This window comes from Bemisia tabaci, chromosome 2, assembly GCF_918797505.1.
Source record: "Bemisia tabaci chromosome 2, PGI_BMITA_v3".
Lineage (NCBI taxonomy): Eukaryota > Metazoa > Arthropoda > Insecta > Hemiptera > Aleyrodidae > Bemisia > Bemisia tabaci.
The window spans coordinates 56,210,832-56,229,084 of NC_092794.1; the positions used below are offsets into that span (position 1 = coordinate 56,210,832).

The 18,253-nt window shown below is 37.2% G+C and overlaps 2 protein-coding genes across 2 annotated transcripts; one reads left to right on the forward strand and one right to left on the reverse strand.

The window, feature by feature from the left end:
- Position 1: 1 nt before the first annotated feature.
- LOC109034221 (zinc finger C4H2 domain-containing protein) lies at positions 2-9,646 on the forward strand. The gene is made up of 5 exons (XM_072295896.1): positions 2-326; positions 2,235-2,406; positions 3,357-3,535; positions 5,499-5,711; positions 7,503-9,646. Exons 1-5 carry the CDS (start codon positions 271-273, stop codon positions 7,630-7,632), a joined length of 750 nt encoding a protein of 249 aa, XP_072151997.1. The 5' UTR covers positions 2-270; the 3' UTR covers positions 7,633-9,646.
- On the reverse strand, positions 8,696-18,173 carry IscU (Iron-sulfur cluster assembly enzyme). The gene is made up of 5 exons (XM_019047248.2): positions 17,921-18,173; positions 17,028-17,147; positions 16,025-16,129; positions 14,567-14,645; positions 8,696-11,208 (listed from the first exon to the last, which is right to left on the reverse strand). Exons 1-5 carry the CDS (start codon positions 18,011-18,013, stop codon positions 11,117-11,119), a joined length of 489 nt encoding a protein of 162 aa, XP_018902793.1. The 5' UTR covers positions 18,014-18,173; the 3' UTR covers positions 8,696-11,116.
- Positions 18,174-18,253: the final 80 nt, after the last annotated feature.

The window sequence follows — 18,253 nt, forward strand, 5'->3', positions numbered from 1 at the left end:
GTTGTTAGTTCTTCTTTCTTCTTTTCATCCTGCGCCGATGGCCGATCCGCCGATTAAGAATATAATTTTCCGAATTATTCGCAATCATTCAGGTCGTCCATCGTAGCTTGATAGTGTGTTTCTTTGTACTGTATCTATTTCTGTTATAAATTATTTTACGTGATTAACACACGTACGAATCGTTCAAATCTGCCCATCATGCAAATTTTGTCATAGGTGGAGGTTTGTTTACAGTCTGGAAAAGTGTATCTCTAATTGTTTACTCAAGTCATGACTTCTCACGAAAGAACCGTTCTTCTCAAGTTGGAGGCAGTGAAGGAAATCCGGTAATTACTGTTTTTATCATTACTTCATCCCTTTTTACTGAACATATTCTTATCAGTCCAGACGAGCATCCACTATCAGGTACCGAGACACCCTCTGGAGCTGTCTTTGTGTTTTCAATTGGTCTGCAATGCTGTCCTTTCACACTTTCAGTGTCGATTTGGCTTAGTGTTTGAAACTCGGCACGAAGTCTTAGCAGCGATTCTGCCTACAGCTTTTTTTCCTAGGGGCCATCTCAGATCTCTTACACCCAATTCACACTACCAAACTTTTCATCCGACATGATTGAATGTAAAGTTGGACGCCAAAAAATTTGATTCAATTACTGTTGCAGTGTGATACTGTCATCAGCCTGCGGGTCAGGAAGGGGCAGCTTCGGCTCATGCCGTTCAAAATATTTTGTCTCAACTTTTCATTCAACTTTCAATCCAATTGGCTGTACTAATTGGAAGGAAAGCTGAACGAAAAGTTGAATGTGACGTCACATTCAAGTCTCTGTCCATTTTGAGTTGAATGAAAAGTTTGATAGTGTGAATCGGCTTTAGGGGCCAAAATTAAAAATTGCCCTTTCGAAACATAGAGAAAAAAAAGGAGGTGTTTGCATCTTGAGGTTTGTTTACCCTGTGACGTAGGTCGTCACAACCTAGCCAGCGAAATCCGGAATTCGAAGCATGAAAAACGGACCTTAATGTCCCATTTTTTTGCTTAAACTAACTCATGATATAATTTCAAGCACTTTTTATAGAATGACTTTTTTCCATACATTACACCATTTCCAAGAAAATCGATGATAAAAGTCGCTGTACCGACCTACGTCATCAAAAAAATCCAAGATGCCCGAAAAATGAAAACGCCTCCTTTTTTTTCTCTATGCTTTTGAAATGCCTTGAATCAGAAATACGCCAAGAAATCCGATAATCGGAGTTTAACAATGATTTTCTCAGCGGCATTGGCTTGGCTGCTAGTTTCATTCTTAGCGGCCGAAGGCGATTTCTTACTGGCAAATTGCTGTTTGGCCAGCAAGTGTTTTAAACACTGATTTGGCTTCCAAAATACATAAGAAACGGGATAAAAGATTGGATAACTGGATAACTTCCTCAAAATCTGAAACTGTCATCCTTCCATTTTAGATTTTAAACTAGCCAGCATCATGTTTCATGCCAGGGATAGAATATCCTCAAAAGTATTTTACCATTATGGGTGTCCAGAATGCTCTCCTCACAAACAAAAGAATATAGATAGTGGAACTCTGCGGTTTCTGCATTTTCGCATAACTCTGACCATCTACGAGCCCAACTGATGTGTCTCAGGCCAACTTGTATACCTGTAGATTTGTTTCTTCTGGTCTATTGCAATATGGACAGTATAGAAGCACCTATTCGGTCTGATACATCGGATGTATGTATCTATTCCAAATGGAACCATTTGCAATTGAATTAAATTAAACGTAACTATTAGTGCAGGATTTGCAGGCCACATAGTTCCTTTTGATTCAATTATTTTGTATGTGTTAAATACTAGAAAGAACCTTCCAGTTTCTTTTAAGATACCACATTAAGAAATAGACCATTCTTTAAGGCCCATCATTAATAGAAAGCTTACGTGTGCACTTTAATTACTTTTAAAGTAACACGAAATGAGACTGGGCAGAAAGGAAGGCAAAGGAATCATATTTTATCATTCCCTCTGTTAGTAGGTCCAGAATCCTGCCAAAATAAATCTGTTTCACAAATTTCACCTAGATTAGATCACATGGCAGACTCTTGTGTAGATGATTAAGTAAAACCAATTTATAAATACTTACTCCAGACTTCAACCTCTCAAATCGTCTTTCAAGAATTAGTGCTGTACTTATCTCCAGAGTACTGATGTCAACCTCCCGAAGTAATTGTTATAATTATGTGTTCTAGAGCTAAAACACAACAGTTATTGAAACTGAAAGCCAAAATCATTGAAGATGTTGAAAACAGTGATCAAGAAGAAAAGTGCTTACAAGAGTACAAGCAGGAAATGGACTTACTTATGCAAGAAAAAATGGCTCATGTAGAAGAACTTCGGCAGATTCATGCAGACATCAATGCAGTGAGTTTCAAAACTCTCAGTACCATTATTACTTTTTACCTTTTTCTAGGCATTGTTGACGATGAAATTTCACCTAACAAAGTTGAGTTAACTATCCAATAATTACTTACTGAGCAAAGGTTAGAAACTAAGAGCAATGGATCAGCTGCACTAGTTGCGAAATTATGCTTTAATGATTTGAGACTGAATGAGCAGAAAATCTTAAGATCGATCTTCAGATAATACAAAGGTGGTATCTCCAACAAAGATACTGCTCTTTAAAAATATGGGGCTTTCATAATCCACAATAGTGTAGCCTACAGTGGTACCTTCCAGTCAGATTTTGTCAAGCAATTTTGCACAAATTTGTACTGATCCCTCTACTGTATTTTCAGGTAAAACTTAAGTAGGAGAAACTATGATGTGCACCATCACTGTGAGTGACACTCCCGTCTACAACCCGAAGAGTGACTGTGCCAGGCAGATTAAGTGAATAGCATAGAGAATTGTTAAAGAGTTGACGAAACTTCAGTAACTATATTAGCACATTCAGAGGACCTAAGCTCGCCAACACTAATAAACCCTTTCACACTAGATCGAGCCGCTCACCGACTCTACCCTCAGTGGCCTTGTTTCCGTGTTATCGATCGTGGCCACTGTTTCTTGAACAATAATCCCTTCATTAATATTGAATTTAGAAACTTAGAGTCAAAACAAAATTTACTATTTTTTGCCAACGAATGGATTTCAGCTAGATTAATACCATTGCAAGAGTATCATTGAAATATTATGCAGTAGTGCGCACTTGCATGTAGCAACACAAATGTTTTTGTGAGGAATGATATGTTTTTGCTGAATTGATCCTCTTATCTTGCTTTCAAAAGGAATCAATATATTCTCTATTAATTAAAAAAAGGAAATAAAGTAAGCTACTAGTTTTCCCTTTATTTTTTACTATGCTTTATTTTCAGATGGAAAACGTGATCAAAAAAGCAGAGGAGGCTCGAGGTCGAAATTTAGATCGTGCAAAACGAATTTACGAGGAATATCGACCGTTGAAAAATGATGTTGATCGATTGCGCAGGGATTATCTAGGGTTGGAACGACTTCCTGAACTGCATGAAGAGGAATCAGACATCATAAAGCCAGAGTGAGTTTGCCTGTATAAATATTTACTTTTTTACACCTTTATTAAAAAGTTATACTTGCAAACGCCCTTTTTCAGGAAACATATTTTCTGAAGCTTGACTCTTCCTAGTTTCAAGAAAGATACATGGTGTACCAAAAGTCCTGCTCTGGATTTTGGCACCTCCCCTAGGAGAGTAGGGGGCCCCAATTTTTTTTTCAAATTGTAACTCCTCTATCTTCTCCTTAGAAGGAACATTACAAACTAAGAATTTTGATGCAAATTGCAGATCAATACCTCAATTTTTTACCGAGTTTATGATATGTCAAGGATCAAATTTGACCTATTTTCAAGAAACATAAATCCGTTTCAAATTACGGTAGAAAAAGAATAGAAAGGTAATATTTACCAAATTGTAAGCACTTTTAAGTAAAAGTCACAAGAATCATTTCAAACTAATTTCAAGGGTAATTTCAGACCCTGAAATATGTCAGATCAAAAGTCCTACAATTTTCCTGTGAAATGAGCCGATTCTCCCCAACCCCATCCCCAGATTGTCTGAATAAGTTTAAAATTAGTGCAAAATTACATTCTCAAGTCCCCAAATTTTGAGTAAAGTTCCCAAAACCAAATCTAAACAGTAACTTTAATCACCTAAAATTTCGTTTTTTGAACTCTGCCCAAAATCTGGGCCTAAATTCATGTCTCTACAGAGTGAATTTCTCTGAACTTTTAGGGTAATTACCTCCATTATACTTTAAGTAAAGTCTTCATAGCTTCTTTTTCCACTTACTTCTTTGTTTCATAATCTTTTTCTGTAGAAGGTAAAATTTTTGTTCTATGCGCACTTGTTCCTCGGAACAAGGGTCATACAACAATCCACGTTATCTTGTGAGAATCATAGGGGAATGTAGTCACAATGTTCTTTTTTCGCAAGATACGCTCAAAGGCTTGTTCTTTTTAAACTAATCAAATTTTCTAAAAAAAAAAAAAAAAAAAAAAAAAAAAAATATTGGCTAGAACCTGAGTCACTGACTTTTGAACTTACAAATGCGATTTCCTCAAAACTACTTTTCTGTGCATACGCCCCTGTTTCAAAGAACTCCTCAATTATTGTATAATGTATCTTGATCCATCTAAATTTAGTTCCTTTTGTTTTTATTTTTCACAAATAAATCAGTCAGAGACATCAACATGTCCAAAGACTCAAATGTTTCAGGAGAAAAAGAGAATTTAAGTTACTTAGTGAACGAAGTATTGAGCGACTACTGAGTTAATCTTCTAGTGTCCTTATACGTGTATGGAGTGATTCATGACTAATTTTGACAATCCTGTTTAATATACATTGAAGTTATGAGCAAATTCCATTGTAGACATGGTATTGTCCATGGAACGACCTATAAAGGTGATTTTTGTCATTAAAAAAGGTATTCTAATGCTCCTTAAAGTGTTAGAAGTTACTCATAGTGATTATTCACTTCTATAAGTCCTGTTTATGGATCTGTAATTTGATCTACAGTGTCACTTAGGTTACTAATTTTGTCTTTCAGAACTGTGTTTTCAGCTGATGCTAGATCGGTAATACATGCGCAGCATGGGGCATAGTAGGCAAAATTTTGAAATCGAATAGCATACACTTTTTTGACACACTACTTTTTGCAAAAGAGGGTTTGAATCCTGTTTAAGTAGAAAAGTTTATAACAGATGTCTCTGCATCTTCTGCTTTAAAGCTGGGGAATTTGCATCTTTTAGCGGATCCTTATAACTATTTCTATTGAGACCAGTTCTGAATTGCTCTCTCATAGATATGCAGTTTGTATCTGATTAGGTCAGTAGCTGAGGGGATTAATAAAATAATCTTGTTACTTCGTTTGCATTGAAATTTTGAATTCGTTCATTTTTTTGGTATGGAATGACACTAGAACGAGATTTTCGCTCCAAATGCATTAGTCAGATGATAATAATGTGTTTTAATTTTTTTTTTTAGGTTGTTTGCTCAAAACTATTATGAAAAACCTTTCAAGCCTCCATCAGATTGGAGTCGTGGAACGACAAGTGCTGCTTTGGCAAGTTTCACCCATGCGCATCAAGCTGTAGCAGCAGCTGCATTTCTCACGCCGTCTCAATTGTCTCTGATTCCGGGTCCAAGTAAAACACCTGACAGCAGACCAATCCCTCCAATGCCAGCTCCAACATTCCGGTTGGTTCTTTGTCTATTAAATTGTGATGCAGGGTGTCTACAAATCCGGAAATAGTACTGATTTTTTAAGGGCGGTCCGGAAGTACTGAAAAAGTGAAGAAATTCCGCAAAAAGGTCCGGAATTTTTTTAAATTTTTGTCATTTTTGTTGCAATTTCAAATTTTTGAAATTTTTCAAATTTCGTCAAATGGAAGTACTGAAAAAGTCCGGAATTTTTCTGTTGGAGGAGGTACTGAATTTCTCGATAAGGTATTGAAAAAGTACTCCAAAAGTGATTATTTTATTGATCAGCCTGTTTCGGTAGACACCCTGGTGATGACCCTGTTTAAGTTTTAAAAGGCGCATTTCATGAGGAAGTAACAAAATGCTCCTGTCCTTGATATGATGTAGCTTTAATGATGCATGAGAAAGTAATTGAATGGGCCTGTTGCATGCAAGAGATACAGCCGTGCGAATAGACTTTTTAGAGGTTAAATGACACGAAAATTACGATGGTCACATTAAAAAAGTCTGAAATACACTCCTTACTGCGCAATTTGTGTTGTTAGGAACGCGCTTTTTCAAATTTCCCGCGTCTGGGGGCAGTTTTCTAACGGAAACAATTAACGGCAACTCGCGGCTATTTCCGGTCAACTAAAACTGACAACATAACCTAAAAATCGGAGCTCGTGACATCGTGAAATGAAATGTAGAAGGATTGCGTATGATATTTAAAAGTTGATCGATTTGATTACCGCATAAAGCGTATATAGACCACTGTAGGAGATCACGTTGGGTTTGTAAACAAACTGAAGGAAAAAATAACAACAACAACAACGACTCGGCATCTTCCGGAAATCACCGAGCCCGCCGTTAGCTCGTTTCCGGTGATTAGAAAACTGCCCCCAGACGCGGGAAATTTGAAAAAGCGCGTTCCTAACAACGCAAATTGCGCAGTAAGGAGTGTATTTCAGACTTTTTTAATGTGACCATCGTAATTTTCGTGTCATTTAACCTCTAAAAAGTCTATTTGCGCGGCTGTATCTCTTGCATGCAACAGGCCCATTCAAAATAATTTCTTGGGGTATATTTCTTTTAAGGTGATTCCTTTCATCATTTCATCTGATGGAAGTTGAAATTTCCCCCTCCCCTTTCCCCTTCACACCTGAAAGGTGGAGCGAATATGAATGTGATAGTACACTTAACCTTTACCACCCTGATGAATTGATTGCCCAACCGCTTTATCTACCAAGCTTTCTGCTTTGCAAGTTGTTTACCTACCCTAAAACTTTCAAAACTCAGTATATATTATTTCTGATAAAAAGTTTGCCCATCAACTGATCAAGTTGACTCCAGAAAATCTCTTGAAGTTTTCTCTCGATCCCTCTATGAGATTATATGTTTCCTTGAAGAAACTAATAATTACACCTTTCAAAAAATTAACAATTACCCAAAACATCTTCTGTTATTCAATTGATAAGTCTAGTCAAGTATTTAAAATAATGGAACGGTCCATTCAGTATCAAATACTGACTATTTCTTGGAAGAAGGGATTTCAAATGCACTTTTACAACAGCTTAGTTTTTTTTCAGGCAACTCTCGACTCAGTATCTCTGAAAAATTCTTGCAGGATTTCATATTAGTTTTTAGAGGTCCAGAAAATTTGTATCGCCCTCTCACATCAACCCTTAAGTTTTTTTAATACATAACCTAAAGCAACTTATAGGATCAGCATTATATTATGATCACTTTTATTTTTCATTCATCATGTTTTAATAACTATTTCAATTTAACCTTATTTTCTTTTTCCAGACAACAGCCTCCGCCAATGAAATCCTGCTTGTCATGTCATCAGCAAATTCATCGCAACGCACCCATCTGTCCCTTGTGCAAAGCAAAATCACGAAGTCGTAATCCGAAAAAACCAAAGAAAAAAGATTAAAGTTGACTCAGGTCAAGCAACTCCAGTATGGGCATTTCAATCATCGTTCCTTAATAATCATGACTTTTCTGGCATCTCCCGCAGATTCCTGTTTGGCCGGAACTTAGATTGTTATTCTTATTTTACATGTTTTTATTCAATACTTAAACAAGTATGTAAAGTTTTTGAGTTAGTAGTTTTCATGTCGTAATAAGTGTGTTGTAATATTGCCCTGTGGAATTTTTTGCGTTGATATACCTCTGTAATCAGTATATCTGAATGTAAGCAAAAAATTGCAAGTGATTGTCTGTCACTTGTCCACCTCCTTTTGGGTGATATTGTATGTATGAATCGTTTCTTTGGTTCTTGTTGCTTAGCTCAGTAAGAGCTCTTTTTTTTTTTGTACCTTTGTAAGGACTACGTCCAACCCTTCAGTCTGTCGGTTCCATGACAATTTATTCTGCTAATAAGTAGAAATACCTTATGCTTTCAACCAATTAGAGGTGAAGGTTTCTCCATCATCTTCTAATCGCTTGAAACAGGGAATAGATTCAACCAATCAAAAAACTGAGACTTCATCCAGCATAAATTCTTTTGAACTATGTGTGGGTTATTGAGCTTATGCTTGTGCATTGGACTCCTTAGCCAATTGTGTCACCAATGCCATATCCGATGTAACTGATTGTGTCATAAATTATGTATAGTGATAATTATTTTAATGAAAGTAACTAGTGAATTCAAATGAAGAAAAATCGAATCCGGTAGTCTTCAAGTCAAAACTATAATCAGACCAAAGTTTTCCTTTTCTTTTTCTTAATGCCTTCATTTTCTACCCTGTAAAGTAGATTTCATATCTCAAAAAAATGAAGAGAGAGAAAAAAAAGAATGGAATGCAAGGCAGCCCACCTATAATTTCAAGAAACGCCTTGAAAGAAAGTTGTAAAATAGAAACAGAAAAACCTTCGATCTACAGGGTGGTCCGGACCTACTGTACCAGAGCTTTTTTCGGTTAATTTAGGTTGTATACAGTCCAAGACTGTGGGGATGGATGGGAAATCGACCCCAAGGAATCCGAATTCCTTGCCCCCCCCCCCCCCCCCTTGGAAGTGAAGGAGAGTCCATACTTTGAAAGTCAGGGTTTATGTCAAAAAGTTGAAATTATTTCATCGGAATCAGACTATACGGACATTTTCAACTGAAATTAGCACCAAGAAATTTAAAATCGGCCCATCTGTGTCCAAAATACTGATCCCTAAGGTGGGGGATAGAGTTCCCTTTCAGAAAATTTAAGTTCGCTAAATTGACGAAGAGACTCGGAAAAAAGAAGTTTTCATGGGTTACAAACCTCAAGAAATCCGAATTTGAAGGTCCTCTTGTCCCCAGAATCTTCTCTGATGGGACATAGGGGGAACCCTCTCACTGGTTAAATTTACAAATATTTGTAAAAGGGACTCAGTCTCTCACCTGTAGGGGTCATTACTTTGAACACGGATGGGCTGATTTTGGATTTTTTGGCGTCGATTTCAGTTAAAAATTTCTGTACTTCCTGATTCGGATGAAATAATTTCAAAATTTTGGCATGAACCCTGATTTGTGAAGTACTGACCCCCCTAGGCTTCCAAGGGGGGCCGGGGGGGCTCTGGGACCAAGAAATTCGGATTCCTTGAGGTTCTTACCCGTCCCCGCTGTCCTGGACTCTGTATGACCTAAATTAAGTGAAAAAAAGCCCTGGTACGGTAGGCGTGGGCCACCCTCTGTAAATGCGTTAAGAAAGGTAAATGATTGAAAAACTGTGATTATGAATCAAAATTCATAAAATGAGCAATGAGGCAGGATCTAGTTTATTAGCTTTGTCTTCATATGTGTATCTATCATTGTCCATTTGGTTTTACTGTAACCATTAACTTTCACAGAACATACAATGTCCTTGTCAGATCAATTGATTTTACTCAACCTATCTCAAATAATGCAGGAACCAATTGTAATACCATGAAATTTTCTCTGAAGTAAAAAGTTTTCTAAGCTACTCCAAAAACTTGTCTCCTTTTCATTTGTTTCATTGAGATAAAAAAGTGATAGACTTGATGTGAAAGTGAAACTTCCCCGAATCAATTATCTCTAAAATTGAAAAGTCATAAAATAAAGGGATCAGAGTCACAGGTGCTTAATTGAATTGCAATGTTACAGCTAAAATATTATTTCTATTATTAAAAAGCATGCATGTTTTTTGTGGAAAATTTCAAGGAATCTTCATAGAATCACAAAGAAAATTTATTGCATAAGGTAAAGAGAATTTTCAAAGATTCGTGGGCAAGCGAAAAAATTTCTGCCTGAAGCTATGCATCCCTGCAATGGAATTAAATTCTCTCTATTACTTCAGATTTAAAAGGGAAGATGCTGTGTCCCCCTCTGTTTTGTATTGAAGGATACATATTAATCCCTGATCAACTCATCATTCTTTTGATTGTTTGAGCCTAGGAGTTCCTCTCTTTTCTCATGATTCCACTGCAACAGATAATATTTATCTTGCAGAAATGTTGAAACAGCAAGTCCGTTTAATGTACCCATTCGATGCATATGTAGTGTCGGATGTACCTATTTAGTTACTGTTGCTGCTTTATTATCAAAAATCATTAAAACAGAATTTTGTGACTAGAGCAACTGACTCATTCACCTGAGATTAAACCTGAGATTAGATATTTGACAGAAAAAAAAATCTTTGCAGATGAGTAACGAACGATCAGGCTATCAACATAGTACTGAGGAAAAACGACTGTAGGCCGATTTTTGCGAAAGGATTTGGTCAACTTTTTCAACCAGATTGGCAGAGTTGCAACTCAAAGGGGAAAAAACGCTCTGCTGAGGTCAAGAACTAAACTCAGTTGCTAGATAAATTTTGGCCAATATTTGCATCCATCCACTTTTCGACCCACCTGGGGAAGTGAGTCAAGAATTTCGGATGCGGTTGCTATTGCTGCCAGTGTGAAAACCAAATATTAAAGGCACACCGTTGGACGGAGGACATTTCGTTTTGTTTTAACAGAGGTCAGCAGTAGGTCAAAAACTTAACTAAATCCACTTGCGGCTATCCACAAATATGGATTTAGCCGCCAGTATGGGAGCAACGGATACCTAATCACTTTAATTGAAATTATTTGATTAGGGGTAGATAAAGGTAAAGAGAAGATTGAGAATTTTAGTATTATTTTTTTTTTTTAATTTATTAGCTCTAGAAACTCAACAAGAAGTAGATACACAAAGGTTGTTTTTGAGACTCTACAATTTTAATTTTTACAAATATATCAAGACAAATACTGCAAAATCACTGCCTTGGCTGTGACACCATTACCTTCTGAAAAAAAAACATAAGAACAGCCCAGACAACTAAACTTTCAAAAATTACAATGGATTAATTCATAGTTGGAAAATTGGAATTATCCATCTGAGTTTGATCAGTTAGAATGAGAAAAATTTGTTTAATTTCATCTGCTGATTGCTGGTACTGTTACTCCTTGCATTCATCTTTTGCTTTTTCAATTGACTGCTGCTTAATCCTGTAGTCAGAGAGAGCTGCTTTGATTGCATCCTCAGCCAGCACTGGAAAAAAAAATAAGCCTTCTTTAAAACAAAACTTTAATGTTGGGCGAAACTTGGGGTGCAGAAAATCCTCAATCACATGTCCACTTGGGCTCAAAAAACAATGAAAAGGCTCTTATAAATGTTGAAGGATGGAGTGTCTCAAAGGGTCAAAAGTTGAAAATTAAAGAGGTTCTTAATTTCGGAATTTGAGGAAAATTTTGTAGAAAGCTGGTGGGTGGGCGAGTGGAGACAAAAAAAACTTGTGATACCTATTCTGCATTCCTAAAGTGAAATTACAAATATGAACTGAGGCCAAATCTATGGTATCTAGAGAATATTGTAGAATCCTGGGTTTGGAAATGTTAATTATTTTCTGATTTCCTTCGATAAATTGAAGTATGTTCAATTTATATTTTTTAATAGTCTCCTTTTGATTTTATACTTACTACTATAATGTGACAAATCTAGGTATGGAGGTTCAGACAAGTAACAGTGAATAAAAACCACTCAATTTTCTCTTGTCACTTGCAATGATTCCTAAATGAGACAAAATGTACCTGATGTAATACCATGAGGTTAAAACCTGGTTGTCAAAAGGCACTACTCATTTGGTCCAGTCAGATCTATTACAACTGCGATTAGATAAAAAACCATGTTGATGATGAAAATGCACAACCAAGTATCCTGGCTTGGGATGCAGCGCATTCCCCATAATATTTTACTTTTTTGAAGGACGACCAATTATCTTTACTGCACTACATTTTGTACAATATTTCTTTACTTTCCAAAGATTTTCTCTGAAAAGTTCGTAAAAAATCCTTCAGTAATATTCTTAAAAAAAATACGGTACGAGCAGAGATTTTGAAAACAAGCAACATGATGCCATAGAATAACAAATAGCTTCGCTATAAGAAGCGCCACGGGGATGAATCCACAACGGGCCTTCGAATGACCTTGGAATGGTCAACAGACCGGGTGAACCGAGCTGAGCCGAGAGAATACTGAGAATACGAGCTGCGCCGAGGATGGTTAACTGAGATTCATAACTAACAACAATGACATGGTTAACTGAGATCGTTCAAGGTCATTGAAAACGCTGTTCTATTGAAAAGGTTGCCGTGGCCCTTCTTATAGCGTCAGCTAGTTATTATTCTATGATGATGCGTGGTTTCAGAGTCAATACGCAAATAGCTTTCAGTTCTATTTATAACTTTAAGCTTCCAAAATACGGATTTTACGAAGCTTTAATAGTTTACAAAGGCAATTGGTGGTTCACCAGGAGGGGCTGGCATACAGTGAAAATATTGTAAGGTAATGTTTACTGATACAGCCTTTTTTAGTACCAAAACCTTATTACACTATTTAGGTACACTACAAATCCTTTTCTCTGATTTTTCACAGTTTTGTTCTGCAAATCAAAGTATTGCCTCTTTTTCATGCCCTCCTCTCCTTTTAAATACAAACATCTTCATATTACGGTAGCAACTGCATACAAGCTATTTCATAATGTCAAAAAGACGGATGTCAAGCCTTGGAAAGTCAAAGTTCTTTGTCCTGGAGTTATCCTTGACTTACCTCTATGACCAAAGCAAAAAAGTCTGGTAAAGCTTTCGATATATTTGCGCCGTTTGTGTCAAAACTATTTTTGTCGGCGCGCCGCTTCAAATCTGTTCCGCGCGCGGAATTTTCGATGTATCGATTCCTGCTCGCAGTTTGTGTCAAAACTATTTTTTTCGGCGCGACGCTCCAAATCTGTTCCGCGCGCAGAATTTTCGATATATCGATTCCTGCTCGCCGATCGTGTCAAAACTGTTTTTTCCGGCGCTGCACCAGAAAATAATTCCGCGCGCCACATTTTCGATATATCGATTTTTCTGCGCGCGGAGAATACAGGGTGATCCAAAAGTCCCTTCCACCCCCTCTAACTTTTTACCTAATTGAGGTAAAGATTTGAAACTTGGGGGATATTCCTAGGTCAAGGGGAGCTACTTTTTGGCCCCCCCTAAAATTTTCAGGGGGCCCCCCTTAGTGGGGCAACGGCCCCCAACTTTTAATTTTCAAATGAGAAGACCCCCTTTGTGATAGCTCGTTTGAAAGAACATAAGAAAAGAAAACTTTTCACGCAAACCCGAAGTCAATATCTCAAACCGTTTCAAAATGGCGGCCGGTTAAAGTTCAAAATGGCCGAAAATTCACATCGGTTATTTGTCGATGGATTTGCGCGAAAATCGGTATGTAAGGGTATTTTGACACGAGAAAAACGAATTGGATGTTAGATTTTCAAAAAAACCAAAATTTCCAAAATGGCCGCTGTTTAAAGTTTAAAATGGCCGAAAATTGTCACCTCGGTTTTTCCTGATGGATTTGCCTAAAACTTGGAATTTGAGAGTATTTTGGCATAAGATAAACAAATTTGAACTTAGATTTCTAAAAAAATCAATTTTTGGTCATTTTGAACTTTAACCGGCGGCCATTTTGGAAATTTTGGTTTTTTTTTTTTAAATCTAACGTCAAATTCGTTTTTCTCGTGTCAAAATACCCATTCATACCGATTTTCGCGCAAATCCATCGACAAATAACCGATGTTAATTTTCGGCCATTTTGAACTTTAACCGGCCGCCATTTTGAAACGGTTTGAGATATTGACTTCGGGTTTGCGCGAAAAGTTTTCTTTTTTTATGTTCTTTCAAACGAGCTATCACAAAGGGGGTCTTCCCATTGGAAAATTAAAAGTTGGGGGCCCCCCTGAAAATTTTAGGGGGGCCAAAAAGTAGCTCCCCTTGACCTAGGAATATCCCCCAAGTTTCAAATCTTTACCTCAATTAGGTAAAAAGTTAGAGGGGGTGGAAGGGACTTTTGGATCATCCTGTATTCTCCGCGCGCAGAAAAATCGATATATCGAAAAAGTGGCGCGCGGAATTATTTTCTGGTGCAGCGCCGGAAAAAACAGTTTTGACACGATCGGCGAGCAGGAATCGATATATCGAAAATTCTGCGCGCGGAACAGATTTGGAGCGCCGCGCCGGAAAAAATAGTTTTGACACAAACGGCGAGCAGGAATCGATATATCGAAAATTCCGCGCGCGGAACAGATTTGAAGCGGCGCGCCGACAAAAATAGTTTTGACACAAACGTAATTTTATTCTATTACTGCAGTGTACTATGACTACAGCCTCAGTAAGAGAAGTTGTATTTACTGAAGAGCTAGGTTTTTCCTTTCAATATAATGAGTCAAGCAACTTAATCCTAACTGATACAGGGATGTGCTTGCAATGGCATAAAAAAAAATCTCAAAAAAGAAAGAAAGAAGAAAAAAAACAAACAAACAAGTAAAGTATTCTAATTGTATTTGATAAAATTGAAGAGTAAATCTTACTTGAACAATGCAGTTTCACTGGAGGTAATGCTAACTCTTTAGCAATGTCTGTGTTCTTCAATTTTAAGGCTTCATCCACCTGCAAAAAAAAGGGAGCAATTTGGATGTACGATGTGGTTAAACTAAGTTCCAATTGTACATGTATTCACCAAAGTACTTCAATTTTGTAGAAGATCAGATTATCTCACATCACGTAGGTAGTCAAAAACACATATTTTTCATAATTAATTTTGAAGGCAAATCCAATCAAAAATATTGAGGGACATTGAAAAAAGAAAGACAGTGTAACATGAAATAATAACGAAAGAAATTAAAAAAGAGTTCTTCTTTTGAGGACATCTCTCACACAAACCCAATTTTTGACATTTGACTTTTAAAACGCCCTATCTCTTGATTTGACTTCTCCCTGATACTATTTTTCCTTCCTTTTCCGACAAAAGTTTCTGAGATGGATTTTGTTCCCCACCTCTAATTATATTTTGGCAGGAGTGCACATTCTTCTATGCTTCCACAATTGCATGCAATAATTTTTACCCCTTCCACAAAAAAACTGAAGATGTACTTTCACAATTTCGCGACTCCTTCCACAAAAAGTGATGACCTTTTTTTTCTTCTTTTTTATTTTTTGGTTGTTGATTGAATTGGTTGGGAATTCGGAACAAGGAGGGTTGTCGCTCTTAAACTGAACGCAACTATTAGTGACACAGCATGGAAGAGTTTTGTATTTAGCCTAACGCATTTTTTTGGCATTTTTGACCTCTACTTCCTCCTGTAACGCTCTTATAATGTAGGTCTCTATCCTTTAACACCAAAAAAAACAAAATCTTTCCCCCTATGGCGTTATGTAATTTATCAACGGTCCATGAGGAAAAAATATAACATTCTCGCAAAAACATGGCAAGTGGATTATGTAATACGCACTTTTCTGCTACTCCCATGGCTGTAGACAAGAATCTACTTTGCAGAAATTAAGGCTTATCCGGAAATTAGCACAATCTGAAAATTGGGGAAACCCTTCCAAGATATTTTGGCAAAAAATATGAAAACTCTTCCACAATATTTTGGTCCACATTGTGGAAACCTCTCCACAACATATGGGTAAAAATTGTGGAAACCCTATCACACTTCAAGGGATATTGTGAAGTCTCTTCACAATATTTAGGTATGAAATGTGGAAATCATTCCACAATAATGCAGTAAAAATTGTGGAAACTGTTTCCTATTACTTTAGTGAAAATTGTGAAAACCCTTCCACAATATTTGGGTAAAAATTGTGGAGACTGTTCTCGATATCTCGAATATTTTGGTGAAAAACCCTTTCACAATGTTTCGGTCCATAATAAGGTATGTGATACAAAGTGAAAAAAGAAAAAATACAAGAAAGGGCTTCCACAAAATTGAGGAGGCTTCCACAAAGTCACGCAAGAATTTGATGTTGGAGGAAGATGTAATACTCACGGTTTTGCCTTTGACCCATTCAGTGGCAAGAGAGCTTGAAGCAATTGCTGAGCCACACCCAAAAGTCTTAAACTTTGCATCAATTATTTTTCCATCTTCATCCACCTAAGAAAAAATGAGAAAAGAAAATTAATACTTCTTTCAAGAAACAGATATTTACATTACTATTGTAATTATATCCTATTAAAAATGCAGAAAGGAATTAGAATTTCAACAGTAAACCTTCCAAACCACATATTAAGTTTGAGGTATTTTAAAACCTCTACTTTGTGTAGCTTTTAAAAATAAGATCAAATAAACATCAACACTTGAAGTTTTCATAGAATTTTCCTAGCACTGAGAGATAAAATCACGGAGATTTTTCGGAATTTTCATGGAGCAACTTTTTCTTGGAAAGATGAGGTATAACAAGACAAGACATCTAAGTACCACATCTCAAATCAAGATAGCCTGAGACCGGGCATTGGCTGACGCCTGGTATTAGACCACAAGATCGAGCTCCTTCGTTAATGGATGAAGAAACTCCAGCCCAATTGTGCCTGTACGCAGGCAGGGTAAATACGCTCTCGGGGCGCCCCCACCGCAGCCGGGGATTCCCATTTTCTGTCTTTCCAAAAAATCGTCCTCGCCATACACCACATGAATGTATATTGTCTTTCAGCCTGCCTGGGACCCGTGCAATCCTCGCAACACCCCCACTTCCGGGAAGTTACTGTGAGCGTGCAGCAGCATCCGGCAGCCACACGGTCCTTCCTTTGAAAGTTTGTGTTGTTGTTGAGACCTGACCCACCCTCTCTCCAGAGAGACTGCAGTTAAAGAGTCTGCCTTACGTTCTAGCTTAGAGGGTGAACTCAATGGAGAGACTCATGCTAAGGGTAGACTCTCTCCAGAGGGTGCGTAACCAGTCTCGCTAAAGAGAGATCGCTCCTACATCGAGTTTGCAGGCTTACTCGACCCCCAATCCCTGTTCATGAGACACTTGAAGTCAGATGAAGGAACTTACCTTAATTTGTAATTTCATGACATCACCACATGCTGGTGCACCCACTAACCCGGTGCCAACTTGTTGATCATTCTTGTCTAGGGAACCTACGTTCCTTGGATTTTCATAATGATCGATCACCTAAAGGAATAAATAGAGCAGATACCACTTTAAATGAACAGCTAGACAAAATAAGAGCTTAATTCTTTCTAATTCCCCTTAATTCACATAAAATATACAGGCTGCTTCTTGGTTTGAAATTGTAAGATTTTCTTTGAAAAAAGAGTCTAGGTATCAGCAAGATTTCAGTGCATTACTATTAAAGGTAAGTACTCAAAAATGATTTTAAAAAAGATTTAATAGTAAGTAGCTCTATTTTGAAGTGAATGGACCAATCTCTCTTAACTTCAAAATAGAAAAGGCAATCAAAAAGACAATAGATGATGACGATAACTTGAAATTGATGAAAGAGGAGAAACACATTGCGTTTTGATAGCTGCAGTAAAAAAGAGGTAAGAATGTTCAGACAAATCGTTGCTTGTTTCAAGATACAGATACACTCCAATAAGGCCACTCTTTTCAGAAATGGGGGGCATCATCAGAACTGCTGGAGTTCCAAGTCGAAGCGCTGTTGCCTCACATGTCTTTGTCCGCTGAGTTGCTTGGCTCATAAGACTGATATACATAGCATCATATAATTTTCTTCAGCTATGAATACTACGATGTTTAATATCTCGTGGCTCATGCAGACAAATACTAAACGATTTCATGATGAACTGCAAGAGATTGGGTGCTGTAAATAGACTGACCTTGGATCTACAATGCAAGGTTTTCTTGCAAGTTCTACTGGGAACTAAAACAGATAGGATTGAAAAGTGTCAACAGATAAAGTTTAGGAGAATGGAAATTCTTACATTCTTGTGATAAGCAAGCGCTGGAAGGCTTCTGCTCAGCGAGGACCTGAGTATTGTTCGACAATTCTTCGACAAAGCTGATAAGGTAGCCATAGATGTTGTAGGCAAAACAGAACACTAAACACAGTGTTGCATCAGTATTGCACCATTGCAGTTGCACGTACCACACAATAAATAAATTAGTAAGGAAAGTAATAAAATCGTGTTCAGACAGAGCAGACGCGAGTTGATAAACTACTGATAACAACACATTTACATTACATTTGATGATTACGCAACCTACCGGAGGAAAAGTGCACTTTTAACATAATACAGGGTGACTCCTCAATCAAA